Source organism: Xiphophorus maculatus, chromosome 15, assembly GCF_002775205.1.
Source record: "Xiphophorus maculatus strain JP 163 A chromosome 15, X_maculatus-5.0-male, whole genome shotgun sequence".
NCBI lineage: Eukaryota > Metazoa > Chordata > Actinopteri > Cyprinodontiformes > Poeciliidae > Xiphophorus > Xiphophorus maculatus.
The window spans coordinates 11485970-11508025 of record NC_036457.1 but is presented as its reverse complement, the minus strand read 5'-3'; the positions used below and the strand labels follow the sequence as shown (position 1 = coordinate 11508025).

Sequence of the window (22056 nt, the reverse complement as noted above, 5' to 3'; positions counted from 1 at the left end):
TTCTGCAGGTGACAGTATATAAAACTTCACACTGAAAGAAAAAAAGTAAGTAGGTTGGATTTTTCTCCTTCACTTCTCCTCCCTTTGTGAAGTCTTGTGTTGGTGTGCTTTTGTCTGTGTGTGTCTTCATCTCCCATGACGTCTGGTCAGTGACTCAGACCCTTATAATGAAGTTTCCGTTCAGGGACACACGCACAACTTCCAAAAATAAAGAGAAAAAAAAAACAAGAAAACGATTGAATTGGTCAGGTTGACTTTACAAGCACCCTTAATTGTGTTCACACATGAGCAATTAGGTTAAGCCTTTTAGGGATTCTGACCCAGACCTTCCAGTGTTCACAGCTAAAGAGCCGTTGTTTTAACGGTCATGTGTTAAAAGGGAACTTCAATTCAAGAAATTACTGGAAAGAACAAAAACATCCCAAAGAAACATTGATTTGAGGCTTTCTAGAAGTGCATGAAAATAAGAAAATATAAAGAGCACAGTGTGTAAGGTAAGTCGTTCTGTCATGCTTAATTTCTTCTTTTTTTTAATTCTGGGATGAAGAGAGCTCGCAGTATCGATCAGAAGCCGTGTGGGTGGCCATGCGCAAAAGCGCACACACTCCTCCCCGTTTGGAGCAGAGAAGTTGATGCCGCACCTCAATCACACCCAGAGGCCTTGAGACTCAACACTCTTTAATTCTTGCAACTATAAAAAGAGCTTTCATCGTCAAAAGAGGCAACAGCGAGCCTATATCCTACTGAGCATTTTATTACTGGGAACAGAGAAAGCTGGAGCAGGAGAGTGACTGGAAGTCTGCGAGATCTGAGGAGCCAAGACCGAAGGGGGAAGCAAGAAGGGAAAACAAGAATTTCGAAAAAGGTAAAAATAATAATAATAATAATTTATTTTAATGGCACTGATATGAATAACAGCAAATGTAACGGCAAGCACCTTGAAGTGCATTTGGGCAGATGTTTGAAAAAGTTTAAGGTCTGATTTTGATTGTTTTCTAATGTTATGGGGAAAAAATCGTGTTTCATTTTATTGCAGCTTTGTAGGCTCCTCTGATCAAAGTGCGTATATTAGTGCAGATCTCAGCTGAGTGAGTCATGCTGTAGAAAGAGATGAGTCTCTGCCAGAGCTACAAAACAAAAAGCCCACCAAGGAGTCACAGTAACTCCTTGGTGGGCAGAGCAGGGAGGGGAAAAAGCACCAGGAGCCAATTTCTCAACATAGACAAGATTATTATCTCACACACTTGATACCTGTTTTAATCACCCAGGAAACTGCAGAAAACAAAAGTGTAAAAAAAAGTTCTGATTGAACTTTAAATGTTTAAAAACTTGATAATGAGTACAATTATTAGAAAATTATAATTTTTGAACTAAAATCTTTTTTTTAAAAAAATCCAATGAATAAAGTGAGGAAAGAAAGTTTTACTTGAGAAGGATTTTAAACATTGAAAATTCCTTGAAAGTCAATTTCTTCTACATGTCCTCAAGATGGCGAATATGGTAGCCTCGGTAATCTTTCTTCAGCTGCAAATGTTTGTATTAGCACTAAGTAGCACATTTTGTTCACTTAAATAAATCACAGCAATGTAATTATCATCATTATTTCTTTATTGTGTGGTTTTAGGCAGCTGTAAACAACAACAGCTTCTTCATGATTATTTCATTGCTTCAAATTTGCCTTTACAAGGAGATTACAGAAAAAAGCAAGCAAATTTTCAGATTTAATAATATAAAACAAAAGAAAAGAAGGCTATAAAAATTTCCCTCCAGCTATCGATCCATCCACACATCCATTTTCTTCCGCTTTATCCGGGGTCGGGTCGCGGGGGTAGCAGCTTCAGAAGGGAGGCCCAGACTTCTCTCTCCCCAGCCACTTGTTCCAGCTCTTCCAGGCGAATCCCAAAGCGTTCCCAGGCCAGCCGAGAAACATAGTCCCTCCAGCGTGTCCTGGGTTATCCCCGGGTCCTCCTCCCAGTGGGACGTGCCCGGAACACCTCACCAGGGAGGCGTCCAGGAGGCAACCTAACCAACTGGCTCCTCTCGACGTGAAGGAGCAGCAGCTCTACTCTGAGTCCCTCCCGGATGACTGAGCTTCTCACCCTATCTCTAAGGGAGAGCCCAGACACCCTACGGAGAAAACCCATTTTGGCCGCTTGTATCCGTGATCTTGTTCTTTCGGTCATGACCCAAAGCTCATGACCATAAGTGAGGGTGGGAGCGTAGATTGACCGGTAAAATCAAGAGCTTCGCTTTTTGGCTCAGCTCTCTCTTCACCACGACAGACCAGTAGAGCACCCGCTTCACAGCAGACGTTTTGCCAATCCGCCTGTCGATCTCCCGCTCCCTTCTTCCTCATTCGTGAGCAAGATCCCGAGATACTTGAACTCCTCCACTTGGGGCAGGATAACCCCCCGACCCCGACCCGGAGAAGGCACTCTACCCTTATCCGGCTCAAGACCATGGCCTCAAATTTGGAAGCACTGATCCTCATCCCGGCCGCTTCACACTCGGCTGCGAACCACTCCAGCAAGAGCTGCAGATCACGGCCTGGTGAAGCCAATAAGACCACATCATCCGCAAAATGCAGAGATGTGATCCTAAGGCCACCAAAACAGATCCCCTCAATTTTCTAGGCTCCGCCTAGAAATTCTGTCCATGAAAATAATGAACAGAATCGGTGACAAAAGGCAGCCCTGGCGGAGTCCAACTCTCACCGGAAACAAGCCCGACTTACTGCGGGCAATGAGGACCAGACTCTCACACTGGTCATACAGGGACCTGACAGCCCGTGTCAAAGGGCCTGGTACTCCATACTCCCGAAGAACCCCCCACAGCGCTCCACGAGGGACACGGTCGAACACCTTCTCCAAGTCCACAAAACACATGTAGACTGGTTGGGAAAACTCCCATGCACCCTCCAGGACCCTGCTGAGGGTGTAGAGCTGGTCCAGTGTTCCATGACCAGGACGAAAACCACACAACTCTTCCTGAATCTGAGGTTTGGAGAGGAGGTCTGGAGGTCAGGACCCCTGAATAGACTTGCCAAAGACGCTTAAGAGTGTGACCCCCCTATAATTGGAGCACACCCTGTGGTCCCCCTTTTTGAACAAGGGTACCACCACCCCAGTCTGCCAATCCAGGGGAACTGCCCCCGATGTCCATGCAATATTGCAGAGTCGCGTCAGCCAACACAACCCTACAACTTCCAGAGCTTTAAGGAACTCCGGGCGATTCTCATCCACCCCAGGGGCCCTGCCACCGAGGAACTTTTTAACCACCTTGGCGACATCGTCCCTAGAGATTGGAGAGCCCAACCCAGAGTCCACAGGCTCAGCTTCCTCAATGGAAGGCATGTTGGTGGGATTGAAGAGGTCTTCGAAGTATTGTGTCCATTGCCATGACAGGCACCGACAACCTTGCGGCCACAGCTCCGATAAGCAGCCTTGACAATGGAGGCACGGAACATGGTCCACGCAGAACCAATGTCCGCCACATTCCCCGGAACATGTTCAAAGTTCTGCCGGAGATGAGAGTTAAAGCTTCGTCTCACAGGGGATTCCACCAGATGTTTTTTTTCTCATAGATATGGTTTAGTGTGTCTTGGTCATCAGCTTCTCAAGACAACCCTGGTTAGATAACCAGAGTAAAGCTGTAATGCAGTTTTTAAAATGATTAATGCATTGTTTAAAAGTGAAAAAGACTATTCAAATCAACCATGTGTGGAAAAAGTTAATAGCCACCTTGTCGGCAACAATTTCAGACATCAGACATCTTTGATAAATCTTAATATGTCTTTGACGTCACTGTGGAGGAATTTCGTCTCTTGTTGTAGATCAGCCACATTGGAGGGTTTTTAAGCATGAGCGGCCTGTTAAATGTCATGCCACAGCATTCGAGCCTGGACTTTGATTAGACCATTCTAAAATCTTAATTTTGTTTTCTTAAGCATGTGCTGTTCAGAGGTAAACTTGCTGGTTTGTTTTGGATCATATCACAAACTGATGGCTACACATTCTCCTTCCACATTTTCTGATCGAGAGAAAATTTCAAAGTTCTACCAATATTGCTTTCATCATATCTGTAAACTGAATAGTTTCCCAAAAGTCTCTGGGTCATCAATAGTTCTTCTGGGTTGTGTTTTGATCTCCCAGATGCGTCACTGATGCACTTTTGAGTCATTTTTGTCAGGCCTTTGAATATCTGTCGATCAGAAAATGATGCGCTGCTTTTTCAGATATTTTTGCCCATTTCATTTTGTCAGACAGGTCCTAATAAAGTCATTCTTTTGATCCTACAAGTGTGTCAGTCAAGTAGATGGTGAAATCGAACCAAAAATAGTTAATTAGTTTTAAAAAAATTAAAGAATTCACTTGATAAGTTACATCTTCACTTGCATTATCATTTGAAAACTGCATTTTGTATTTACTCAAGTTTTTTTTATAGTAAGTTATTTGATGATGTGAAACATTTAAAAGTGACCCTGTATCCCCTTTGATAAATCTTTTCAAATCTGTCACGTTTCTGCTGTCACTAACCAGTTTTAGATAAGATGCATGTGATAAACACGACCATCTGCTACTATGCGTTCTCCAGCAGGAATGATCACCGCTGGTATTTGAGCTCAGCTATTATTCAACCATGACACATACTGTAGCTATACAGATCATCTCATCTCAAATACAGCATTGAAGCAAATTTAGTTATATAAGGCAGGAATGCGTTACACAAGAATAAAGATCAAAAGACTCTGTTTCTTCTAATGACTGGAAAATTCTTCTCCCCTGTGATCAAGTGAAGATTTGCCTCTGCTGGGTCAGAAACATTTCCAGTGCTCTTAAAAACTTTGTGCTTCTTTTTCTTTTCTTTTTTGTCTTTTCCAGCTCTGAGTTGGAGAAGAAGATGGTGTGTCAGTGCTGGTTGTTTATGGTTCTGATGGGATTTATGTGCAGCTCTGGGTCTGGCTCAGGGTGCTTAGAGAGCTCTACATGCAATGACTTGAGTAACAAGGACATAATACAGGTAAGTCAAATTATTTTTAAGCACTATTTGCTGTGCCTGGTCACTCATTTCCTGTCATTTTCTGCCATAATGACAAAATAATGACACATAATAACATCATCATTTGGAACAATGATAGAAAATAAAGCTCTGCAGGTTCTTCTGGTTCATCTTTTTAAAGATTTTTTAAAGAACATGAAGTCCTTCTGAATATTCTTGACATCTTAACTTATGTACCTTTTCCACCATTACAAACTAAAGTTACACAGGAAGATTATTTAATTAAAAGAAATGACAGAGTTGATTATCCAATTGTTTTTTTATTGTTGTTTTTTACACTGTGAATAAAATTTGTTTAACTTTGGTAAAGAAAGTAGATTTAAATCTAAGCAGCCATGGAAGTTATTTTTCAATACGAAAATGTTACAAGTTTTAATAATTTACCTTTGATTCAATGTTAATTCTGCTATTTTAAAAAAGTCCAAAAGATGAATCATTAAAATAATGCTCATTTATCGTTCTTGTGCTTTAATTTTCCTTATTAGTCAAAGAAAATATGGAGATCATTTAGATGGTCAGATAATAAAAGCAGTTCAAAAAGAAGGAAACAGTTTCCTATTAGTTATAAATCAGCCATCTATAAACTAGTAGCAAAACACACAGAGCAGCACTTAAAAGTGTGCACACTCCAGTAAAGATGGAGGGGTTTTGACAAATAAAAATATGAGACCATGATAAATAATTCACAGGCTTTTTCCACAGATGGTGGGACGTTTATCTCAAATGAACAGATAAACAAAATAACCTGTCATATATTAAAAAAAGAAAAAACCTAAAATACTAAAGCTGGTCGGAAAAGTATGCGTACCTTTCTGAAGCTCCTTCTGACTCATGGTCTGCTTCATTTCACATCTGCCATTAGCTCCACTGATTATGCTTAACCAGAAATAGAGCTCATCTGTCCTTGAAGCATTTTTCTCATTTTCCCACATTTGCAACTTTAAGCCAGAGTTATAGTTGTCAGAGAGGTCGCAAAGGATAAGACGTACCCCATTATTCAAAGGAATGGGCCAGGTGGGATATGCTGGAGGAACAATCTGGAAGGAGTAACATTAAAACAGAACATTTCTCCAAAGTTATTGAGAAGAAAACCTACAAGCTGGACAGGAAGCCTGTCGAGAGCTTGACAGCATTGGCCCCCGAACAACAAATGCTTTGCTCCTCCATTTTATGACCAAAAGAAATCTGTTCACTTCCTGCAGTCACAGACTTCTAAATTCTCTGTAAATTGTTGTTGCGAGTATTTTTCTTTAATTGAAATAAAATAAATAAATATTGGAAACAGTCATCTAATTTTAATCCCATCCTCTTGCCTGATTGGGAAATAAAAGTGCTTCATCTCAAAGAGATTGGTCCACCCAAGTTACTTACAGCCATGAAAGAGTAAAAGTCCCTTTTTTTTTTTTCTTTTCCAAATTTGCTCACTGCATTTATAAAATAATCAGGTGCCCATTGCTGACAGCGCTACTGTAGGATCTGCAGCAGTTTCCAACAAGGACAAATTGTTTTCTACATGTGATAAGTATCTCGTGTAGTTCCCACATATTTGGAGTAAGGAGAAGGGTTGGGAGGTTTTCTTCTCTCCAAAGAAAACACTTAAAAAAGTTAAATGAATTTAATTTTTCAACATAACAGCGAGTCAAAGCGTACATCCAGATTAATATAAGGGTAACTCTAAAAGACAAAAAATCTATATTATAGAATAGCCAGAACTTGTAAGTATAGGTTTAAGAGAGAGTAATGAGGTTATTGCATTTTAAGGATGTATGATTAGATGAAGCTCAATCAGGCACCAAGTGTGAAATCTTTTCGCTAAATTTTTAGCTGACACTTTAAATAAAAATGTTTCATGGTTTTGTTGAACCGTTCAAGTGTTTGTGCTTAAAACAGAACAGATAATAGCATTTTTTATATGTTGCTGCTGTCTGTGTGGTTTCCCCCACCCACAGGACTGCCTTCACCTCTGCACCTCTGCAATCGAGCCTGAAACCAAGCCACCCAGGGTCACAGATCAGCAGGAGAATGATGATTTTGATGATCCTGAGGAGAGCCATACGGGTGACCTGCTGCTCAGCATCATTCTCTCCACTCTGGCTTCTGAAGGCAAAGTACCGGAGGGAGATCTGAAAACCCATGATGACCAGCGCCGCTCTTATGCAATGGAGCATTTCCGCTGGGGGAAGCCTTTCGGCCGAAAGCGCAGGCCTGTTAAAGTGTTCCCCTCTGCTCTGGATGAGGAGGTCTTTCCCCTGCGGGCGCGCAGGCACTTGAGCTGGAACAAAGCTGAATCAAAGGGAGGCGTTGTTAAAGGAAAGCATCAGAATAAGGATGTGCTCGGGTCCAGAGCCGGGTTCAGGTCTCGGGCCACACCAGAGAGAAAAGCCGAGACCTACAGGATGAGTCACTTCAGATGGGGCAGCCCGCTTGCATCCAAACAAAACAATGGGTTTGTGAAGCTGTGGGAGGAGAAACCTCGGGAAAAGCTGTCCAAGTTATTCAAGAACATTTTAGTGAAGGATGTGAAAACGATAATGGGCTAAAAAAAAAAAAAAGGTAGACCATATAGAGTAAAGGTACTAAAATAAGATCAGAGGGGTGAATTTAAAATGACTCTTGGCTAGTTTCCATATGTCTTAATGTAAATTCCAGAAATTAGTTGCTATCTTTATAATGCCATTTTTGGGGCCTAATATTTCATTAAAGGCCTCTGTATGAAGACAAAAAAGCACAACCTGCTTTAAGTTCTTGGAAATGACTTGAGAGGTTCAAAGTAACTCTTATTGGAAACTCAGTTAATGACTTAAATGTGTTATCTGTTCAAATATTTCTTTGTGGATGTTATGCGTTGAAGTAATTTAGTGGCAGACTGGTTTCTTTTTGTAATTTATTCTGAAAATAAATATTCAGTTTTTGCAATTGACAATTCAGACTGATTTCATCTTCAAGATAACACATTTTTATGATGATTAACAACTTCTGCTAACAGCCATTTTGCTTATCTTAAAAAAGACAAATACATTCAGGTTTGTGGTTGTAATGTGGCTTCACTGTCTCTCCTACCAACTGAAATCAGAGACAAGTCAGGCCATTCATGGTTTGAGATACATTTATTGTATAACACAGCTACGAGTCGACTAGCATGCAAAGTCAGGTATGACACATGTAAGGCATTTTCCCCATGTAAAAGCTGCCTTTGTCACTAGGTAATCCAGTTTTTAAAGTGCAAAGTCCACAGAATGAATCAATTTGTACTACAGCACTACATTGCAAAATGGATCTATTAACCAGACATGTCATGAAGAAAAACTAAGTCAGGATGGCCGTAAGCTAGTATCACATTACACAATGCAATGACAACAAGCAAGACAGATTTACAGATCTGATTCTGAAAAGACGGCATCACGACGCGCCACTGAAGGGTTCGGGCAGCTGTGTGCTGCTGCATCAACGGGTTGTTCTTCATGAACCAGGAGGAGTCAGTCACTGGATAAGACTGTAAACTGTGTCTGAAGGGTTTGGTCTCCGGTAACAACGATAAAGACACATCTGTGTTTGCACAGATACATGAACAAACAATCTCACTCACACTATTTAAAAAAAAAGAGGGGGCAATGATTTGGTAAACTGATTGACACATTTGACTCTACATGTTAAAAGAAAAAAAAAAAACTCTGCATCTACATAACATGAGACAGATGCAACTCAGTCAACAAAGCGCCAGAGAAGGAGTGCATTCCTTTAAAACGTCACACAACGAGCCATCACAGCACCACAACGATAAGAGGCACGCTTCAACAACGCACAAAGGAATCTGCTACCAACAGTTGGACCGCATTTGCCAGGCTCGTGCCAAATTATTGCCATTATACCTTGTTTTTGTACCTGTGTGTGTGTGTATTTTGTACGCTCTAGCGCACTAAATGGCTTATTAAATCTCGACGAGACAGATGCACTGCTGGGAAGCCAATCCTGCAGAGCCGAGGATGCAGCGGTAATAATGCAGGTCAGGGTGAAGCTGCTGGAACAAGCTTCTGTTTCGGAAGAAGACTGCTCATTTGGATTTTATGTGTTGCTGGTTGCTTCAGATTTTTTTCCCTCAACTTATTGGAGACAACCAGTGCAGCGACAGTTAAAAACAAAAATATACACACAGAAAACATCCCTGCTCTGTACATAGGCTTATAGACTTATATAGTTCTCTCTAAATATATACACATTTATATGGGACGAAAAAAATAATCATTTTTATAGTATTTTCCAATGTTGTAAACATTGCATTTCAGGAGTTTATGTGGTCACGTGTGGCACAAGTTTTGTTTTAGTGATCGTTTCTCAGTTAGAAATGATTAGAATCAAAATAAATACAAGTAAAAAATAAGGAATTAAATGCCCATCACAAAATGAAAAAGCACTTTTGGCCAACACTGAGAAGGCGAAGGAAACCTACAGAGTAACAAGAGTTATTCATGGATTAAAAAAAAAAGTCAAATACACTCTCTAGTGTTTAGATCTAAATAAATAAACAGAAAATGTTAGCAAAATGAGACAGGTTAATCTAATTTTGTTAGGTATGGCACCCCGTCTGGGACGAACAAAAAACACAATGAACATCCAGAGATTGCAGTGCCGTTAACATTCCCAGGTCCAGGAGACACACACAAAGCTTCTCTGTCACAGTTCTTGGAAATCTCTAAACTTGATAATCCAACCAGTGGAGTTTCTACAAATAAAGGTAAATCAAGAGAGTTTGTTGTGTTTTGATTACTTTTGCCAGCTTGTTCTGGTTGCAATCAAACCATAAAAGACCTTTTCACACAACTAAGTTAACTAGTGTCTTGTGTGTTGCTCTAAAGTTTCATCTAACGTCCGATTCCACGATTGAGATCAGTTTACAGTAAAGATCGGTTACTCTTCCCTGAACCTAAAAAAAAGGTTAATCAGTTTTGTTGCGTCGCTGCGAAACTTTGTGCTCTAATACACACAAAGGTCGGGAAACTTCATCTCATAAATGGGAACAGATCGACTCTGGCTTTGGCCGTAACCCAAGGAAATGGTTCCAGATGGGCTGGGAGGGGGTCTGGAGAAAAGAGGAGACAAATTAGTCAACCTTTAGTCAGCTTTCTCAATATGTGTGCAGCAGGGGTCCTGTACATGTTCATGTCCAAATTGCAACATTTTTCATACTCAGATTTCAAGGGTTGCGTGTTTTTGATAGCACATTTTTAAAGTATGAATATAAAGGTTCACTATGAATTCATGGTTGAATAGAAAGAAATTAAACTATGGGAAAAGCCCTTTCTTTTGTTTTCTCCATAATCATCCAGACTAGAAAAATACTTCCACAAATTTTAGACTTTCCAAATTGTATATGAACCCTGGTTCTGTAAAATTACAGCCGCTGCTGAATACAAGTGAAATCTAATCTTTACCTGATTGTGATCTCAAATATCTGATTCAGTTTGCTCTGCAGCATCGTGGCCTGAAAGAAGCAAATTAATAATTACAATCATTACACGGTTTAGCAAAAGCTAAAAAATAAATATAAAGATAATTATTTTTGTACCCTGGCACCACAGTGGGCAGCGATTTCCTCGAATGGTGCCTTCTGAAACTTCTCCACCACTTGCCTCCGCCGCTCCCTCTCCTGCTCCTCCATACCAGCACTGTCCACTAGAGGGAGACAGAAACAGAATAATCAATTTCAAGAACTGTTGAAACGTTAGCTGACTAAATGATTATTGAGCAAAATCTCAGCTCAAACTCTTTCTAAAAATATATATATGTATATGTATATATATATCAAAGTGACCTTTTTCCCCTCCTAATTTTAGCTCACAAGACCTCAATTTCACTGTTTATTGAATTAAATAATTAGACAAATTCAGTTCTTGGGAACAAGCACAAATTCACTTAAGGGTGAATTGTAATTATAACTAAGAGCCAATGAAACAGTAGACATACCAATGGCACTTTTCAGGGTTTCAAATGTGATTTCTTCTGCCGGAGTCCTCTGAGAAACACAAGCATCAAATGAATGTCTTTGTGTCAAAGAAATGTCTTTGACCTCTACAGATCATTGGGGTTTCTTGATCTTTACCTCTTCTTTCTCTGGACTGTTTCGGGACTCAACCTCCACCTGAAGTGAGATGGTCTCCCCAATGCTCTTTCTTTTGGACAGCCGGTCCTCATCTAGAAAAAAGGGAGACAACTTATTGGCTGGCATGATGTGAATGAAGTTCTTGCCATTGATCAGAACTGCCAGCAACATTTTTAATGTGGTTGTTAAAACTGAGGTCCAAGCCCATAATGACTTCAAGGATTCTGGCATGTTTTGTGGTCTTCACCTTCACAGAGTCTAGTTCACTCCCAGTCTCTAGATTTTAATCTCCTGGACCAAAAACAATGCCTTATGTCTTTTCAGCTCAAGCTGAATGAAACTCTGACCCATATACTGACTGATGTTAAAGACAAATAAAGGACTGACATCATGTGATGAAACAAACATAAAGCTTTATGTCATTCACATATGGAAAGATGATGTATGACAGTTTGAGATATTGTAATACGCCTTTATCTGAAAAAAGGTGGCCTGAGAATAGAGCTTTGAGGAACCCCAGATGTGATCTTGTAGCCTGGACTTCTATAAGAAAACCTGATATAAAGTGGAGCAAACTATAAATTTAATCAGTACTGGAATATTAACATGCACCAGTTTTTCTGTCATTTCATTCTGAAAATTTTGAGCTTACATTTTTAGAAATTAAGTCTATGAGGCTGTTCAAATGTAGGTTTAATATCCTAACTAGATCTGGTTTACATCACGCTCTGGTTTTCAAACTAAACAGTGAATGAAGTATTTGAATTTTTTCTCCTAACGCTTCCTACCGGTGCACTGTGGGACGTAGGGTGTTGCCAGTCGGTCCGTGTTGTAACCACTTCCTCCCAGGACCTCTGCGATCTTCGACTGGAGAAACAAAACACCACTTTCCACCCTCTCCAGCGAAGGCGGCAGCCTATAAACAAGAATGTGCAACACAAAATCCTTACAGAGGAGAGAGCAATAATTCACTGCATGTTTTGTAAATAAAGACAATATTTGCGATAAAAGAATATTAAAAAGGTTTTTTCTTACGTGGGACACTCAAGAAAGATGCCCTCAGGCAAAAGGTAAGGACTTTCTTTCTGTCTCACCTCAATTACCTGGAAAAGAGCAAGGAAACAAAAATACTGTTTATGACATGTTTGTCTGAAGACACAAAGATTCACATAAAGAAACCCAGACACAAACTTCATGTATGTGTTGGCAGAAGGCTGGGACGGTGGTGAGCTGGCAGATGAGGTTGAGGTAGGCGGCGGAGAGGGCATGCACAGCACAGCGGTTATAAATAGTCAGATCTTCATCCGTGCACAGGGCCAAGTCCTGCAGAGGACACAAACAAAATAAACAAAACTCCCCAATCGTTTATTCAAAGCAGATTTGATGAAGTGTTATGTTCATCCATACCTGCAAGGCGAGTGCCAGTCGGATGAGGTCCACCACCACCTCTTCGTTCGCCAACTCCACGCAGAGAAGACCCAACAGAGCATAGAGGGTCTCATAGTGCTGCTGGCTGCTGCTCTGTTCTTTACAACCAAGGTAGATGTGTCGGCACAGGTGCTGGCCATGCTGCGGGTGGAGGTTAATGTTTTAGATCCATTTATCCCAAGGAAAGTACAGATTTAATAAAGAATTTCCAAATGTTTCCAATGTTCTGCTTATTTTCAGCATGGGAAAACACAGAAAAATGACTAGCAGAATGATGATGGAGTACCTTTTTCATGAATAAATTGTCCTGTCTGGAGCACTTGTCAACTTTGAGTTTCAGCACAGAGATGTCAGAGATGATGCTACACAGGAAGACAGCAAAACGGGTGCAACCTGTAAACTCTACAAGACTACAACTGCAGACCCGTTCTTGCTGCTGCAAAGAGATTTACTCACCAGACTGTTGCGAATTTGGGCCTGTTGTCATGCCTGTCGATGAGGCTGAGGAGAATCTGGAGAACAAGTAACCGGACCTCCGGGTGATTGATTAGAGAGAAGGACAGCAGAGGGTCCAGGAAAGTGTCCGGCAACGCTGTGAGCATATTGGTGGTCTGGAAACCCATTGTCACCTTAAGAAGTTAATATTGAAAGGAAATTATCTCTTTAATAAGTAAATTTGACTGTAGTCCAGATATTTTTTTTACAATTAAGGAATTAAATCCTAAGTCTCTCTCGAGGTTGTGTATTTCTTACAATCAGTAACAGGGTTTCCCCCAGTGTATTATTAGCCTGGCGGCTCGCCATGCTTTACTAGCCCCTCCCCCAGGCTAAGCATTGCTTGTTTATGTTTTTAGGAAAATAATAATCAAAAAATAATAATAATACATTTTTAAAAATCGCTTCATTTTTTTTCTTTTGCGTTTTTAAGCCGGACTGCAAGCGTTTCTGTTACTCTGAGCATTTCACTAGCGGAGCAGATTTATTCCTAAAAGATACATTTATAATAGATAGTTTTATAATTTATGTATTTAAAGCCGGCAGCACACTGACCAATCATACAGCTTGCGCCTCTGCTCGTTGCCTCGCGCACTGCAACTGCTTGATGAAGTTTACTTGCGTGCGCCTCCTTTCACTCAAACTGGACACAGGCTGACCTGTACAGATATTTACATCAACTTCCTGTGAGGAATTATGTTTCTTTGGAGAACTCAAGGTAGGAGTTTAAAACCCACTGCGTTAGCTCTGGTTGCGCAGCTTTAGGCGAACCTCAGGAATAACTTGTAGTCGCAAATTCAGAGGTGCGTGTTGAGGGAGCGGTGAGAATGACTTATATTTGTGAACGAACAATTATGTACAGCGTTTACATCTCAACACACTGCCAAGCGTGTGGCTCTGTCTTCCCTGTAGTTTATGTATTACACAATGCATCAAACCATATCAAATGCGTTATTTAGTCAGCCAGAGTTAATGCGCGCACCCTCTGATAATCTCGTCCCATTAACTCCAGCAACCAGAACAGTTTCTGTGGCTCTTATTAAAAACTCAACAGACACGAAATGGAAGAGCTACTAAAGCCACATTAGCAGCATTGAATTAAATCTACCGTTTATTGCAGATTTCTGTGCGCAGTGCAGCGGATTTAACTCATCATGCAGGGCCGGTCCAAGGCTGTATGAAGCCTTAAGCAGAATTTGACTTAGGGGCCCCTCTTGCTGCTAAAAACATTGGCACCTCTAGAAGCTTCTGTGTCAGATTTAAACTGGGAAAGGGGGAGTAATTTAATTGGCCAAAATAAAAAGCAATAAATTACAATTGCAGTTTACCAATTTAAATTTGCGAACAAACAGAGCTTAAACTCGAAAATTAAACTCACAGCATCAGATTGTAACTGTGGTGGTAACAAAACTATCTAACTATCAATATTGTTGTTTGAACTTCTACAAATTAAACTTGCCAGCTCCTTAAAATTTTACATTTAAATATTAACCATTTAAAAATGTTTTAATTTATGTATGCTGAAACCATTAAATCAAATTTAGCAGTATTGATAATCTCAATAAACAAATTTTACATTTACAGACCATATGTATCTGTATCTGTATGTTACAGATACAGTTACAGATACAGACCATATCTGTGGTCTGTGTTAACATATTAGCATTTATGGGGCCCCTGAATCCCTAGGGGGCCTTATAGAGCTGATGACTTAATTTGGATTAAACAGAAGTGCAAATAATTGATATTCATTTTAATTGTATTTTTTGATTAGTTGTTTTTAAAGACTAGTTGTGGGTTTAAATAGGATTTCACTCGAGATGTTTTCCCGTTACACATAGTTACCCAGTAATAATTTTACATTTCTTGTCAACTTAACATCTTTTAATACAAAAACCCGGTGGGCCGCCGGTGGATCGCCTTGGCGCCCCGACCATCGGGCTTAGCAAGTTTTCTGGGGGAAACCTCATCTGATGTTTAATATTTACCTTCTTGCTTCTAAATGCTACAAATAGAACCATACATTAAAATCTTAGAATCATGAAAAGAAAAAGCAAACATTTACCTGCACCAAGGACTTGAGCAACATAATCTGAATCATTTGTGTTCCCTGAGGCCTGGAAATGGAAACAATGCATTTAAACCTGGGTCTAAATACATTTGTATTCAAACAACATTTTGAACATCTCTGTATTATTCTTGGTCATGGGAAAATGTCTATAAGAGGTACTGTGTGCAGAGGTGTGAAAAAACCTACACAAGTTCGTTAGGGGGAAGAGTCAAATTTACTCCAGGGACCGGGATCTTTCCCATGATGAACAGCATGACCTCTGACCTCTGGTATGTGGGTAGGGTGTTGGCAAATGAGCCTGGAAACAAAAAGTAAACATTAAATAAGTGGAAAAACAGATGTATTTATTTAAAGCTGCCTTATATGAAAGCAACAGGCTAACCAATGGTCCTGATGACAGCCTCCTGCAGCTGCCGCTCCTCGTGAGCTTTGATGATCTGGGTGCCGATGTTGGTTCCGTCATACGAGCCGGTCAACTCGTAGTCCACGCTGAGGCGCAGCTGCCTCAGCAGGGTGTTGAACACCTCCAACACTGTAGGGCCTGCATTCACACAACAAAAGGCTCAACATTTTTTAAATCCTCAGCACTTTCCAGATTTGAAAACTGCCAAGCAGAGTTTCTGTTCTCCAGGCGTGACGCACCTACGGAGCCGCTGGCTGCGATGGCAGCAGCCTCCAGCAGCACTTCCACAATGCCAGCCCGCACTTTGGCCGAGTTCTTGCTGTTAGCATCCAGATGGCCCAGGAGTTGCTGGATTACTAAGTGAGAGTGTTGGGACTATAACAAAAAGAGCAGAAGAGGGACTGCCTGAAACATGAGTGAAAAATGAAGGAAACCGATGAATAAGGGCTGTTTTTGGGTTTTTTTGTCCCGACAAAATGTGAACACACTGCAGAAACATAAAGCTAATCAAACCGAACACTGGAGGATGTATCCGCTTTGGCCTCTAGGGTGTGTGATAAAGCTGGTGATAAATAAAAACATGAGGCTGTCTGAAAGCAAATAACACATCTCATGATAATATCTGGAGTCGGATAGTATGAGAGCAGAGTGAGACGAGGTTTTCAGGAGTGTGAGCGGGCATCGTCTCTCTCACCTGGATGGAGTACATGATGATTTTGAAGCAACGCACAGCAAAGATCTTTCCCTCCCATAGAGAGTGGTTGTCCATGTGCCTGGAGTGGGAAGAGACAGAGAGGAGGGAGGGAGAAGTGGAGGCCAGAGGAGATGGAGAGAAGAGATGCAAAGATAGAACTGAGATAAGAAGGTAGGTATAAGTATCTGAGAGTAAATACTGAATACAAGAACAATTTTAGTCTGATGGTGCTTAAAATATAGAAACAGTAAATTTACAAGTGGCTGTAATCCATCATGAATAAGCAAGTTTTTATATTTTGTAAATAATCAGATAAGACATATCAATATAATTGGTCCAGTTTAACCACTAAAATGTCTTTTATCAGACGGTGGTTTGACGTTTGTAATGGATTCTTTGGAGTTCCACAGACAGTAAGACGTCGTGTTTTCGTGCTGGATTTGGAGCTTTTCTATGCAGCAATGCCATGAAAGAAATAAAAAAAACGTCAAAAAGATGAAAAAGCACCAAACCCTTATATTTCCTGAAGATAAGGAACACAGTAGAGTCGCTTGGATTTTATTACAGTCTCGCCTAGATGCTCCCTTTATGTTTCCGTGCAACAAATTCTCAGACATTACTAAAATTATTGTTGCTGTATTTTTGGAAGAAGCAGAAACAATAGCTGCTCTTCTCATTCAAATAAAAGATACTGCATTTTTTTATGTAAAAACTCCAAAGTTGTGGCACATCTCCTAAAGGTTATCACAACAGATAAGTTGCAACCAAAGTAGATCAACATCTTTGTCATAGTCTCTTGAACTATATCATTTTACAGGGTACTTTGATGTACACTACATTGCAAATAAAACAACAGTATATCAGTGGTAAAATCCTTTATCCTGTACTAAAGATTCAGTTAAAAAATACCCAAATGTTAAATAATTCTAAAATTTACAACTGTTTCCTATTTAGCTTTAATTGTAAGTACTGTAATTTATTTCACTTGTTTGGTTTCACCAAAGTTTCACTCAAAAAAACAAAAGCTCTGGAAATCTTTAGCTTAGAGGTTGAAAATGAAGCCATGGGGTACAAAACCACGTAACAAGCAATGAAATGGTATAAATGTGTAACAAACAAAAGGTAAAAAACTATGAGAGTGAGAACTGATGCAGTAAAGACTGCATTAAAAAGAACAACGCAGCTTTAAAAGGATCAGGCAAAGATTTAGATTAGCAAATTATTTAAACCAAAACAAATGACATGAAAAATCAAGAATGTCCTGCCAAAAACAATATCTGTCCAGAGATGTGATCTACATATAGCATCGCCACAGTAATATATAATTTAAACACCCCATTCACAAACAAAATCTCAGATCTAGTCGATACCCTTGCACCGCCCTTGTCGCTCTCCTCTGAACTGATCAGCAGAAAGATAAAAATGCTCCAGAACCCAAAGATGCAGCGTTTCCCCCAAGTTAGCCGATGTGTTCGCATATGTAAACAACTGCACAAGAGAGGCAGATCTTTAAAAAGAGCCAGAAATTTGCCTTACATCAGGACGGGCGAGACGGCGTTCTTGATGTTGCCGTAGGCAGCTCGACCCAACAGCTCCCTGAAACAGCGCTCCGTCAGCTCCACGGGGCTTTCCTTCTCCTTCTCCGACGCCTGCAGCGGAGAAGGAGAGCGGCTGGTGGGGAGCAGCGCAGGTGATGAAGCAGAAAAAAAGAGGAGCAAAGGGAGACGAGGGACCGGGAAGGGAGGAAGTGAGGAGAGGGAGAGAAGTGCAGGCAAGAGAGAGAAAAACAGAAACGTTGGAATCGCTATGACTCAGTAAAGCAAACATACAGAGAGAGAGCAATTTCTTACTAAATGAAACACTCAGGATTGGATAAACCACTGCATCACTCAGAACTGGGTCGACTTTACCGACTGCAGCTCTTCTGCAGTAGGAACTAAGACAGCAGTGTGTAGACGAGCACATCTGCTTTAACCATGGGAGACATATTCATGCCTAAGTCTGTATACATGTGTGGGTTATTCTCATGCATAATTAAAATCATCAACCCCTCCATTATAACTTGGTCAAAACAAGCCTCTGGTAGTCCAGCAATGATGGCATTATTTATTAACATCCTGACTCTTTTATCTCATCTGCTGCTGAAGGGGAGGAAGAATCTTACGGTAACTCCTTAAACTTAAAAACAATAAAGAAGATGAAGTTTCTGCTCACAGCTTTTATATTTTCTCTAACGCTGAGAAAAGTTCAGGCACAACCTCTAGAAGTTTGAAAAAAACCTATAATCTAAAGCTTTAGTCAAAAGATAAATTTATTCTGAGATATATAATAAAACTAAACAAACAACAGAATTAAATACAACTAAATCCTAGGAGAACAAGTATAGTTCTCCTTTGAACTCTACAGGATGATTCTGTGTTTGAATTAAAACCTTTTCAGTCAAACTGCAATGTGTTGACCAGAAGAGGTCCAGTATGATCCTCTTCTTGTTTATAAACTGCTGTATTCTGCTCCTATATGAAATGCAAACATAAATATTTTAATCCATATTATAGAGCCGACAACAAAAAAGTGACAGACTAGCTAGCTTACAACTTCACAGTGAGGAACACAACCATTAAAAACATTTATTATTCTTATTAAGACAAATTTAAGTTACACAGACTGAATAATTTGTCAAACTTCTGCTGCTGGCTGTGATGATTTCTGCTACAATAAAGAGAAAATAAATTGTGTAAACATCACTAAAGCAGTGGTTTGTCCTGTCTGTCCTAAGCGTGACGTTCCACTCATTATTCCACATTTTTAGATGTCCACCATTAAAAGCTTTTGCAGCAGAACTAGAAATGAAGAAAAATAATTCTAAATCATACATAGGCTCCAAAGTTATGAGGCAAGAACAGTATTAGAGTAAAAAATGCAGATATTTACTTATGTGTATTTATTTGGAAGTGGGGGTGTTAATGATTTCTTCTCTCTCATTACTCATTCATGGCATTACATAACAAAGCATACTTGTCAGAACAGTGCTATCAATGTGACTCAAGTGAATCTGAACCTAATAATGTCTGAATCAAATATATTCATGACTCAGAGGTGAGATCTTCAGATTTTATTAGAAAATGAGTTCTCTGTTAGTACTGTCCTGATTGTTTTCTAAAACTAAGTAAGGAATTCAAAGGTTGTGAGATACACACTGGAGTAAGAAACCCCATCAGAACCAGCAGCTTTATAATATATATATATTTTTTTTTATTTAACAGAAAACTCCAGGATCTGACCCAATGAGACATTTCTCAAAACTCAAAGAACAACGGACTGCAGAAATCATGTCTGGTTAGCGTTAAGGTCCACCAGTTCACTTCCTGAGGCACTTCTTGCAACGGTGAAAACTCCCACCCATCAACTGAGCATCTTTACAATTACTTGAATGAAGTTGTGGTTATTAAACCTAGCATGTGATGCATCATCTGTAGGTAGGTTAAGAATAAGGCTTGTGTTCTTAAGTTTAAAAAAGTTATGTTGTTATAACCAAATTTAGACAATTTATTTGATTGGAAATACTATTTGCATCCTTGAGCCATATTTTGGAAAGTCAGCAGTTCAGCAGATTGCTCTTTTTCTCCCACCAGGTTTTAGTCAATGGTATTTTTATTTTCATGCAAACTGCTAAATACAAACAACTCTGGTCTTTGAGAACGAGATTCTATTATCCATTTTTGAAACTGACATAAATATGCACAATTGTGAGCAGAATTTGCCCAAAATGAATCCATGTTGGCTCTTCTGAATGTGAACGCAGGAAGATGCTATTTGCTGGGAGGGTGTTTTAGGAGTAGATCTGCCCTCATGTTTCAGAACTAAAAAGTTTTATTGTGTTCAGGAAAGTAGCATCAAATCATGATTAATTAAGGTTTAGTAACAGGTGTAAAAAGATAAAGTCTGAGCTCTCCACAAGTGAAACAAGGAACTTCTCATTGTCAGGTGTTTCCAGTCTCTCTGTTCTGCTGAGTGCAAAGAAGAGTTTACATGTTAACTCTTCTTTAACATGTAAAAAAGAGTTGCTAGGAAAGGGGAACAAAAATATTTGCAACATCTTTTTTTCATACAGTCACAGTAATTCCAGGAAGTGAAACTTCCAAAATTAGTCTGAACTCTCCGATCTTTAAATAAAATAGTCCATGTCCACTGGGACAGAAGGGGAGGAAAAATTTTGACCTTGAGGTAATTAGATTCAGCGCCGACTGCTGTGGGTAATGACAAGCAGGACACGGTGTGAGAAGGAAATGAGGATGCACAGCAGGAGCAGAACCACAGAACATAAACAGAGAGGAGGCAAGCTGAGAGGGAAATGCGACGTGTTGGAGAGTGTCAGTCTGTCTGCGACTCCCTCTGTCAATAACCTCCCTGTTTCTAAAGCTCCATGCTCTGTTATTCATCCTACAGTGTTCTACTTCCCCCTTGCTCCCTTACCCGTCAGATCTTGGTGTTGACGTCAAAGGGAATTTCAGAATGAGGAATGCTGCCAACAGAGTGAGGCTCCAGAGTCTCACAAACTGGCACCTTCAGACTCCTACTTGAGATATTATTCTCCACCCACTCCTCTTTTTACTCTCTTTGCATCGTCCTTTCATGCTCCTCTCCTGTCTTCTTAAATATTTCAACCCACACTGCAGCATGTTTGTTCTTGGATTGTGCTGGTGGTTTAATAAATCCCCCTTGAGGAGAACAGAGCTGTCAGTGGGTTCATAAAGTGACAATAATGATAAATGGCATGAGTTATAGGTGAGACTCAGAGGCTCTGGACTGGGCTGTCAAGATTTGGAAGGTCAAGGCTGGAGCTTCAGCTTAATCACCACATATTAAATATGACTGATCTGCTTGATAATAGTTATGTAAACGTCAGATGACAGTTTGCCTTTAGAAGCAAAAACTTAAGCTTAAGTTAGGCATTGTGGTGTGCAAAAGTCCTGAGTCGCTCCTTTTATCTGACTTTCTGTGATCAGTAAATATTCCAGTCAAGTTCTTTTTTTAAATTTTCTAATGCCTATAGGTTGAGTTTGAGTTTAACACTTGATCAATTTCATGGCTATTTGTAAGTTTTTTTATTAACACTAATAACTTAGAGATATGGTTGCTGCGCTATGATTTGATCTGTTAGGATCTCATATTCAACTCTGTGACTCTTGCTAGTTAAGTGACAAGTGATTTTTTTTTTCCATCATTGTGCTCACCTTTTCTTATGTTTTTATACACTGAAGTCATGTTTGAGTTTGGCACGTCATCAAGACAGAACCATGATCCTGCTGAAAAAGGTTTGAAGTTACCTAAATTTAAATATTAATTTGTATAAAATAGCATAACAGTTCATATGAGGACATCAGGGAAATGTTTAATGTTTGTTTACCAATCTCTTTTCACAGTTCTCTGTTCTGTGTTGAGTGATTTTATTATGTTGCTTCATTTAAAACTTGTCTCACAAGAAACATTCGAGTCAAATAAAATACAGCAGATACTCTCAATTCATGGTGGATTTCATTTAAGGCCAGACATTTTCACTAAATATTTAAATAGTTAATTAAAGAAAATTAAAAAGCAGCGACTGAAACATCTTCAAGAGACTACTGTACAAGAAAGCCTGGTAATTAGGAAAAAAAATATAGCCAGCTGTCAATTGAGTGCAAAATTAAAACAGTTGGATTATCTTAACAGGAGTTTGTAAAGACGCATGATGACAAGTTAAAATGTTTCTGAAAGGAAGAGTGCTGGTGGTAGATTAAATTATAGCTTCCTAAGAAATTATTATTCCT

The 22056-nt window shown here is 39.7% G+C and overlaps 2 protein-coding genes across 7 annotated transcripts in view; one reads left to right on the top strand and one right to left on the bottom strand.

Annotated features, from left to right (window-relative positions):
- The first annotated feature begins 607 nt into the window (after window positions 1-607).
- Window positions 608-7617, top strand: LOC102236646 (pro-opiomelanocortin-like). The gene is made up of 3 exons (XM_023347811.1): window positions 608-865; window positions 4881-5019; window positions 7008-7617. The coding sequence occupies exons 2-3, from the start codon at window positions 4900-4902 to the stop codon at window positions 7596-7598; spliced, it is 711 nt and encodes a 236-aa protein (XP_023203579.1). The 5' UTR covers window positions 608-865; window positions 4881-4899; the 3' UTR covers window positions 7599-7617.
- A 529-nt stretch (window positions 7618-8146) lies between these two features.
- Window positions 8147-22056, bottom strand: part of efr3b (EFR3 homolog B) — a 32479-nt gene continuing 18569 nt past the window's right edge. For all 6 annotated transcript variants that reach the window (XM_023347809.1, XM_005800197.2, XM_014469229.2 and 3 more), the window contains 17 exons: window positions 17783-17917; window positions 16247-16325; window positions 15792-15927; window positions 15532-15690; window positions 15336-15447; window positions 15144-15195; window positions 13040-13212; window positions 12870-12945; window positions 12563-12724; window positions 12347-12478; window positions 12191-12258; window positions 11944-12071; window positions 11156-11247; window positions 11020-11068; window positions 10622-10728; window positions 10488-10537; window positions 8147-10135 (listed from right to left, as the gene is read on the bottom strand). In XM_023347809.1, the coding sequence (XP_023203577.1) occupies window positions 10030-10135; window positions 10488-10537; window positions 10622-10728; window positions 11020-11068; window positions 11156-11247; window positions 11944-12071; window positions 12191-12258; window positions 12347-12478; window positions 12563-12724; window positions 12870-12945; window positions 13040-13212; window positions 15144-15195; window positions 15336-15447; window positions 15532-15690; window positions 15792-15927; window positions 16247-16325; window positions 17783-17917 (1816 nt within the window). In that variant the 3' untranslated portion in view covers window positions 8147-10029. The remainder of the gene's footprint in view (window positions 10136-10487; window positions 10538-10621; window positions 10729-11019; window positions 11069-11155; window positions 11248-11943; window positions 12072-12190; window positions 12259-12346; window positions 12479-12562; window positions 12725-12869; window positions 12946-13039; window positions 13213-15143; window positions 15196-15335; window positions 15448-15531; window positions 15691-15791; window positions 15928-16246; window positions 16326-17782; window positions 17918-22056) is intronic.